Raw genomic sequence first — 9,706 nt, 5'->3', positions numbered from 1 at the left:
CCAGTGTTGTTGCTACAACTGAATGTGGGAAATTCATATTTGCTTCCACCTGTGGATTGGCTGCAAATAAACTATGCGTCTTGATGCGAATATATATATAAAACTTCACATTGGAAAATTATCTTAAGATAATTTTCACCTAGTATATACTAAGCTGTGTTGAAGACTCCTCCTGAGCACCTGAGGAGGCATTTCTGTACATATTGTTAAAAAACCTCTTGAAATTTTCCCAGATCATGCTATGATGTTTTTATTCTGGAAATTTGTTATTGGATACCATAAGGTGTGTCCACTCAAATTCATTTTAAAAGCAGCCCTGGCACAGCAACTTTTGAGAAGTCCATGTCTTGGATGTGTTTTCTAGACATCACTTCCTTCAGTGCCTAGGCTTAAACCCACTTAAAATTTCCTTAATAAACTCCAGCTTGCGTTAAAAAAAAAAAAGTCCTGAGGACATGAGCAGTACATGTCTCCATCCCAGCACCTGGAGGCAGAGGCAGGTGGATCTGTGAGCTTGAGGCCAGCCTGGTCTACAGAGCAAGTTCCTAACAAATGGAAACAACAGAGAGAGACCCTGCCTTTTAAAAAAAATAGTCCCAAACATGTATAAGGTGGTCCTGACAACTTGGTTGGATTTAGAATACCTAGGGAAGACATTTGGGCACGTCTGTGACAGTGTTTCCAGATCAGATAACCTGTTGGGGAAGACTTACCCTCAACGTGGGTAGCAGGAACAACTTCCAGTATGAGAAGATCTCAGGAAAAGTGTACACTTGCCTGTATCCATCACTGATGCTGCCCTCAGACTCATCTTCTTCGGTCTCCCAAGGTAGACACAATACCAAGACTCCTCCAGGGATTTTGATGCCAGATTAGGCCTACTAATGCAGCTAGCCATGTGAATCAAGCAGCTACCAAGTTTTCTACCTCTCCAACTTGCAGACAAGCCAACTTTAGACTGCCTAGTCTTTTCTTTGTAAATCCCTTTTATGCATCCCATGGATTTTGTTCCTGTACGAACCTGTCTTAAGTTATTGGTATGAACAACCAAGGTTGCTGCTTTGATGAAGGTACCATGTGGTTTAAAAGCTTTGGAAGAGGTATACAAGAGGAATGTGAGGAAGTTTGGAATTAGAGGCTGGGGAGCTCTGGAATACTGCAAATAAAACTTAATGGGTGATTCTGGTACATGTTTAGAAGAACTGCAGCCAGTAGGGGCTTGGCTGTGTGGTTTGAGAGGGGGAACAAAGACTGTCGTGGGATCTAGGCAGTTCATGTGACATGCTGACAAAGACCTGGCTTTGAGAAAGGCTGAACTCAAAAGTAATGAACTAAGTTGTTTGGCAGAGGCAATTTGAAGACAGCTTAACCGTTGGGTGGTGGCATGGTTATCACTGAGTTTATTGATGAGGTTGATAATGACAGTTCAAAACAGAAAGTTTGAAACATGTTTAAAGTTGCAGAAAAGGAGGGTGCAGACAAAGTCTGTAATTATTAAGGAGATGAGCACAGCTAGAGAGAAACCTTACACTTTGTACACCGAGGGTGCACTCACTGCAGTTCCAGCATGTTGATGTGCAAATTCTCTTGAAAAGTGTGAACAGAATGCCAAGTGAAAGGTGCCCTGCTTGAGAACCATCTGCCATATCCTCCCATGAATTCTGCCACTCCCCCTCTGTCAGATGGACTTGACTCTTAAACTGTGAGCCAAAATAAGTCCATCCATTTGTCAGGTATGTGGTTAACAGTAAGAAAAGATAGTTACTCATACAATATGTAAGAGTTGGTGTTGACTGGAGAAAGCTTCAGCTGAGACTCTCTTACTGTCAGTAGTCAAGGCTAATTTATTATTAGGGACAAATCTTGAAGCATCATTGCCCAGCCCTTTACCTGGTCAGAGTTAAGCTAGCTCACTTAGTGGTTCTTGTTTGGAGGATTCTGGGGAAGCAAAAAAGAGACACAGCCCTCAGCAACTATTTTGCTCTTCTTTGGTTTTATCTCTCTTTTTTTTTTTTTCCTCCTGGGTGATTCTGTTTTGGAGTTACTTTGGAATTGAGGGTAAGAGGACTGGTGACTACCAACTAACACTCATAGGACAGACTTTCTATCTATCAAAATGAGAAACTACAACAGTGATGAGGCTGCACCTTGGAGTGGGAAATGATTATGTCTTAGAAACCATTGAGATGTCAGCAACCACTTCTCCAGAGCCTTTCATAGACCTTGAACTTAATTACCAGTCAGACCACTGGCCTGCCAACATGGCTTGCTTCATCAGCAGTGCAGTATAGCCCCGACTGTCTCCTTTGTTCCCTTTTTCAAACCGTTAACACTTTGAAAATTAATTTGGGGTTCCAGAACCCTTTTATCTGTTCTTCTCAACATGGCCACATGAAATGAATCTCTTTGCCTTTATTTCTCTAAAACCAGTAATAAAAATATAAACTCCTCAGTGCCCAGATAAGCCACCTTAGTGGCAAGTCAAGTCCTGCCTCAGCAGAAATACAGCGCTCAGCCCAAGGATGGATACCTAAGGGTTTAAAGTAGAGCACAGACCACAGGAAGCAATGGAGAAGGTTCCAGGGGAAATGTGTCTTAATGAAGAAATAGTCATTTTAATTGGAAAAGATTAAAACAACAAGGGCTAGGGCTGGGGCTTTTCAGGGGAGGTTCATGAGCCCAGGACGGGTATAGGCTGAGTGGAAAGGAAGAGGTAATTTCCCCAAGTAAAGAGCTGGGCCACCTGATTGGCTTAGATGATATGCTAAATCTGCATTCCCGCCCCACCCATACAATTGTAGTTCCTGTTGGGAAATGCACAGGATGCTCTCAACTCAGGACAGTTTCCATATCCTAAAATTGAAGGGCTAGTGACTAAAAAAGGGAACAACTATCATTCACTTTTTAGTTAACTTTATTATCTAGTTGCAAGTCTGGATTAAGAGGCTTTGATTCATTAGACTTTTCCTCGATGTAGTTTCTTTGTAAACACTTTGAGCTACAGTAATCATTCCCATGAAACCACCTTGATTGTGACAAAAGAGAATCACAAACCCTATGAAGTGGCTACAGTAGAGGGAGCGGGGAGACCGTGTAGTGGGCTCTTCAAAGATGAAATTAAAGATCTTAAGCATTTTTATTCTAGAACCAGGTATGATGGTAAATGCCTGGAATCCCAAGGGGCCCAACGATGACGACTATGAGGCGGAGGCAACCTGGGCTACATAGACCCTGGTTCTCAAAAAAAAAAAAAAAACAACTTAATATTTCATCTTGAGAAAATAAGAGGACAAGACAGAACTGTACATGGTTGCCATGATTTGTCCTAAAAAAGCTTCTGTAACAATGACTATGTCCACCAATCCTGGCTGGCTGGCAGAAAGGTGGGCTTCATAGTTCTTCAGGTGGATTCCCTACCTGCCTGCACTGTCCCTCCCTCACCCCTCACGCTTGTCTGGGGTTTCAGTTCACAAATAAGCAGCAGATGAAAATACGGGAATGGCACAGCAGATACAGAGACTAAGGACCCTACTCTTTTAAGAGCATAAGCCTAGACTTCCTCTGCCCCATGCAATAAAGTTTAATATACACTCCCCATATCTTATTCCTAACATTTTTATGTAAATTTCTTATTTTTTTAAAAAAAAGCTTTTTCCTGCAAACAGAAATTTGAGTGAAATACAGACACCCCCCGGCCCCTGAATACTTCCTCACTGAAATACAATTGCTCTGGTAAGAAGAGTAGGAATCTTGGCCACTGGTCTCTAAGCCTGCATTACACCGTGGAGAAGGCACTTGTGTTTTGAGGTCTCCAGCAAGTGTCTCAGCACTCAGGATGGCCATCCTCCAGAACCCACACCAAGGCCTCCCAAGTGCCTAGTCAGTGAGGCAGCTGGAGGAAGATGGTGAGAAAACATGATTCTAGAACACTGAAAAAACAGCACAGACTAGTTCTCACTGTGGAAGTGAGCTACAAACAAAATCCAAATTCATGACGATTAAACCTGCTTCATTCTCATAAATTATAAAATACAAAGGTGGCTGTTTAATGACGAGACTCAAACAGTACTCGAAGGGCTTTGTGTCAATATACAAAAGAGTCACTATCTCTGGGCAAGGCCCGTAGAGGAGCACCCAGATGGCAGGGCCGCCTCCCTACTGCTGGGCTAGAAGGGCCGTCCTGTTTGCTTTCATCTTCTCTAGCCGCTTTGCCAGGTGGCTGTTGGTCATCTCCATCTCCTCGATCTTGTCCAGTGCTGTTCGTAGCTGCAGACAAAGAGTGCAGTCACTTATGTGGTCAGAGGAAAAGTCCAGGATCCTTTCCTTTCTGCCCTCTGGAGATGGGAGCTCTGTTAATATGACAGCCATGTATGGGGTCCCCAAACAGCTGCCACCTCTCTCCAGGCAGCTAGAGGCCTAAACAGTGGTGCTGAGGATTGTTTAAGCCATGAAACAAGTGTAAATGCTGCAAAAAAACAACCCTGATGTCATCTAAAGCAAAACCCAAAAATACTTTTTTTGTTTTGTTTTGGTTTGGTTTGGTTTTGGTTTTTAGAGATAGGGTTTCTCTGTATTGTTTTAGAGGCTGTCCTGGAACTCACTCTGTAGAACAGGCTGGCCTTGAACTCACAGAGATCCGTCTGCCTCTGCCTCCCGAGTGCTGGGATTAAAGGTGTGCGCCACCAACGCTGGCTCAAAAATACATTTTTACTTGCTGCTTTACCAAAAAAAAAGTCAATGGCAGCCACTGCAGGTCCAAAGTTTGTATGATGGGCAAGTGGCCCCGCTGTTTACCAGATCTTTTTGGTTTTAGTTACTTGAGACATGGTCTCACTATGTATCCATGGCTCGCCTAGCCCTCACTATGTAGACCAGGCTGCCCTGTAACCAACAGAGGTCGACCTGCCTCTGTGTCTGAGTGCTGGGATTAAATGCATGCACACCACACTTGACTAGAGTCAAATTTCTTCCACAGTGTGGCTTTCTTAGGAGTGTATTCCCCAGGAGAGTGTTCACACAGTACCTCTCGTTGAAGCTTCCTCTTTTCTGCTTTCAGCTCATCTTCTATTTTCTCAGCATTCTCAGCAGCAGTTCTGTACCGCAGCACCTGCCCCTCAAGCCGGCTGATCTGTAAACATGAGCACACAGGCCTCTAGGGTTTTCCACCAATGCTTGGCAGGCAAGATGGAAACTCAGTGTCACTGAGGAGCCAAGGATCACAATTGCAGTCATTCACTATAGGGCCAATTTCCTGTGTTAACTGTGAGCTAAACCCTTCCCTCCCAAGTTGCTTTTGGTCATAGTGTTTTAGCACAGCAATAGAAATCCTAACTTGGACAAGATAAGAAGACAGCATGTGGGAACCATTTGTCTACTGCCATGTGGATCCTGGGGATCAAACTCGGATCTTTAGGCTTGGCAGCAAGTATCTATCTGCTGTGCCATCTTGCTGGCCTACTCCTGTCATTTAGAGCAAACACAAAGTTGAATTACCACACCATGTGTTCTCTGGTGGGTTTTCTACTGTAATACAGAGTTTTGGAAGAGACCCAGCTGCCAAGGCCACCCACAGAAAGTCAAAGGTCTAGCCACTTGGATGCAAGAGGCTGAGGCATTTGATAGCATTTAATGGCGTCTAAATAATTTGGCGCCTCACAGAAGTACTCACACTTTGTTCCAAGGTGGTTATGTCTTGTTCTGCTTTGGAAAGCTTGAATTTGTATTCACTAATTTGTCTATTGGCGTCTCCTAAAACAGAAGATAATCATGAATTACACGCATCTCCAGAGATGGAGCACACAGAGGACATGCAGTTCTTATTCTGGACTCTACTATACTGGAGGCTCCTACACTTCTCCTCAGAGGTGTCCCTAGCACTAAGAGTAGAAACAAGGTCATTGCTCTCTTGGTCAGTGGCTCCCAACCTGTGGATTGAGACCCCTTTGCAGGATACATATCAGATATTATTACGATTTATAGCAGTAGCAAAATTACAGTTCTGAAGTAACAATTCTATGTAATAATTTTATGGTTGGGATCACCACAGCATTAGGCAGGTTAACCATTGCTCTAGAAGCATGTGAGCACAGCCTTGAGAAAGGAAGCTCACAGGGTGGCAATGGCGCCTGCCGGCTCTGGGCCCCCGTTTTCTCTGAATGCAATCCTGTAACCTTCCAGCTCCCAGGCAGTGTTTCTGCTCTCACACTCTTGATTCACCAGTCTCAACACGATGCACTCATCTCCATGACTCCAGTGAACTGTAACTTCTTCCCTTGGTCATTTTATTTGCACTCTCTTTATGACAATTATGCTCTGTAATACTCTTCGAGTATATAAAGAGGAGGACCATGCCTTAGTCTTCTTAAATCTACTTATGGACCCAGCCAAGTGATCTACAGTACATGCTTCAATAAAGCTGATAAATGCTTTTCAATAACCTGGTGGTATTATGGATATAGCTACAGATCATAAGATGTACATCATACCCATGATGTAAAGAGCTGTTAAGTTTAGAAATGGGGGTGGGATAAAATTCCCACCCGATCCTAAAGTTAAAAACATCACTCTTTGCAAAGTCTGTAGAACATTTATTTAACCCACCAAAGGAAATAATTCAGATTGCCCAAGAACTTTCCTCTGTTTTTCACATGAACAATAGTAGGCCTATCTATGAAGTGTTTAGTGCAAGTAGTTTTGCTGACTGGACTGTTACTATTGCCTTAAGGTAACAGGAACCACAGGAGGTAATACCTGCCTGTAATCCCACATTCCAAATTGGGCGGTTATAACAAAAGGATCATGAGTTTGAGATCAGCCTGGGCTTCACAATGAGACTATTTTTAAAAAAAAATGGATAAAGCAGCTATGTTAAGGTCACCTCTGGTGGTGGAAAGAACATTCCATTCATGAGCTCTACAACAGAAGTTATAGTCCTGATTTACATTCACATCTCCAATAACCTTTTGATTATCAAAATGTGCAGCTACTTTATCACTTTCAAACACTGATTCCTTCCTGTGTACAAGTCTATTTAATGTATGTTTTGAAACTGTACTCACTACAAGTCAAGTTGCTGTTCAGAACCAGCAGCTGCTCATTTTGTCCTCAGCAGTCAGTCCTGGCTTCCATTCGGCTACTCAGGTCATTTAACCCCACCTGCAAAGCCCACCTATATTACCTAGTTGACTCTACGAAGCAGTCACACAGAATCCAGCCTGTTCCTCATCAACTTGGTTCCTTTAGAATCTGCTGCTTTTGCAATCTTTCAAAATCTACTTGTGCCCTCTGGGACTGCTGGCATCCATTATACTGGTCAAGCTCACCACACCAGCATCCTAACTAGCCTTCCCATATTCTGTCACCTTCCTGTCCCACTACACCAAAGTGATATTCTACAACTACTTATCAAGGAATATGAGGTTCAAAACCACATAAGTTACTACTAATAAGCTTCAACCCCCAATTCCTCCATTTGGCCTGAGTCGATTGTTAATGTGAAAAGGTGACAAATAGCCAAGATTTTAAAGTGCATTATCAGTAAAGCCCCTTCACAAAAATAAAAGCCCATTGTTGTAAGTTACACACCATTACCAACAGGGTAACTGTAAGAATGGATACTGGGACAACTATACTCTGGTATTTAGGGTGAATACAGTAGATAGAAACTTAAAACACACGTGTGGTAGCACACACCTTTAGTCCCAGTATTTGGAAGATAGAGTCAGGTGGATCTCTGTGAGTTCTAGGCCAGCCCAGTCTGCATAGTGATTTCAGGCTAGCCAGGACTATGTAGAAAGACTCTGTCTCAAACAAACCAACAATATGGGGTCAAAAGTAAAAGGGAAAGGAAACATAATTTGTGTAAACAGACTATATTTTGTAGCCTTGTCTTTAATTTCATGTAGACATGAATTTTTGCTAAAAACTAGGAAATTTCAGAAACTCAACATGAATGAGCTTGTCTTAAAATCCTCAATTTTCTAAATGAGTTCCAAAGAAAAAGCACAAATGGAAGAAGGGCCCACACCGGAGCTCAGACATATGCGGTCAGTGACTGGCCCATGCCATCCCTGGAAGTCAGTAGGGAGCAGACTCCCTGTTCTGTTCCTAAGTGACCAGGACCACTCTCCTGGACTCCAGCAGCCCACATCCAACTCTATTCCAAGGATACATGCTACTACTACACGCCAGTGCAGACAGGCCTGTCCCTGGTACCTACTCTGCATCTCGATGAACTGCAAATCTGAGCCATTCTGCAGTCCTGCCATGTCCCCAGATGTGCCATCATTCCTGGAAGACTTCTGCCGTTCTTCTTCTAACTGCAGCCTCAGTTTTCTAATCTGAAATGGAAGTAGAAGTCACCAGTGAGATCAGTGTCTGCCTCAGTCTCTCTATCTCTTTCTGTGGTGGTTCTGGAGGTGAAGCCCAGGGACTTGACCATTTCAATACACATCTCATCAAGTAGGGGCATGCTCCCTTGATAGACCCCAGTTTCTGAAACACCTCCCCTTCAAGGATTCTGCCATCTACCTCCTTTTGCCCTTGCCCTTCATATAACATATAATAACAAGACTTCAACATTAGATACCCATACTCCCTAGATTATTTAGTTCCACATACTCTAATCACAGCTTCTGATCACCTCATTCATTCCCTCTATACCCTAAACCTAACAGCCTTCAGCCACACTGACTTCCAGTCAAACACCCACAGAGATTTCTAATGACCATTTAATTCATTAGCATTTTACTGACTATCTTAGATGAACTAATGGTTTCAGATGAGCAGACATCTTACCTGTGACAGGAGCTCCTCCTTTTCTTCAGCAAGTTTCCGTAGCCTCACATCTGGAACAAGTGGGTTAGCTGTCAACTGGACTTGTAAAGGTGCTCATAAATAGCCAACATCTACTAAATTACATGTTTACATTCTGAACATGAAAAGCAAAGGCTTTAATTGCAATCAAAAAAATATTCTCTAAACAAGCTTCCAGTCAGTGACATTTATGACACTAAATAAAATGTCTGCTCCCAGAGCAGTGACTTTCTGCCTTGAGACAAACTGGAGTCCAGAGGAAACCAGTTGTTTGTTGTTACAAAACTGTGCAAGTTTTTCCCAGTTGTCTTCACAAGTTCCAAACCTTGGTGGAGAGCAGGCTATGGGACACGAGTGGGACCCAGGAGTGCCAAGCAAGGTGCTGCATAATACTGGCAGCAGTGGGCCTGTGATGGCTAATGTGGGAGCAGGCGAGTGAGAGCCTAGTGGATCAGAAAACCTGGAGTGGGCTTAAACTATTGTTTAAACCTGTGGCTAAATTAGTGATGAACACAAGAAAACCAGGCATAGGCAACCCTGGGCTCCAACCTGGGGCTGATCCTTCCTAGGATCAGCTTAAGCAGTGCTCACCGTTGCTCAATGACCCCATAACAAATGAGGGTCAGCCATGACAGTTCCAGTTCCCTTAGCACCCCCAAAAGGTGGAGGAACCCCAGAGCTGCCCATTGCTATCTTCAGTTCTATACACTATCAGGGTATAACAGCTATGGATGGGAACCAACAAAATGGTAAACTTACTTAAAAGAGTTTTGGAGTTTTGTTTTGTAACTCGATTGTATAGTTTTTGAGAGTGGGCCTTGTAAATGACTGTCAAATGCCAAAGATGAGCATGCCTGCAGGATCTCCCCTCGAGCTCACCTGCATCCTGTAT

At 43.3% G+C, this 9,706-nt stretch overlaps 1 protein-coding gene across 13 annotated transcripts in view; it reads right to left on the bottom strand.

Annotated features, from left to right (window-relative positions):
* Positions 1–2,896: 2,896 nt before the first annotated feature.
* Lrrfip2 (LRR binding FLII interacting protein 2) overlaps positions 2,897–9,706 on the bottom strand; it is a 105,620-nt gene continuing 98,810 nt past the window's right edge. For all 13 annotated transcript variants that reach the window (XM_040739462.1, XM_021230044.2, XM_040739463.1 and 10 more), the window contains 5 exons: positions 8,797–8,846; positions 8,219–8,339; positions 5,669–5,748; positions 5,024–5,128; positions 2,897–4,266 (listed from right to left, as the gene is read on the bottom strand). In XM_040739462.1, coding sequence (XP_040595396.1) covers positions 4,156–4,266; positions 5,024–5,128; positions 5,669–5,748; positions 8,219–8,339; positions 8,797–8,846 — 467 coding nt within the window. In that variant the 3' untranslated portion in view covers positions 2,897–4,155. The remainder of the gene's footprint in view (positions 4,267–5,023; positions 5,129–5,668; positions 5,749–8,218; positions 8,340–8,796; positions 8,847–9,706) is intronic.

Source organism: Mesocricetus auratus, unplaced genomic scaffold, assembly GCF_017639785.1.
Source record: "Mesocricetus auratus isolate SY011 unplaced genomic scaffold, BCM_Maur_2.0 Super-Scaffold_100691, whole genome shotgun sequence".
Classification (NCBI taxonomy): domain Eukaryota; kingdom Metazoa; phylum Chordata; class Mammalia; order Rodentia; family Cricetidae; genus Mesocricetus; species Mesocricetus auratus.
Note: the sequence above shows the minus strand (reverse complement) of the source record. Positions and strands in the feature narration are given on the sequence as shown.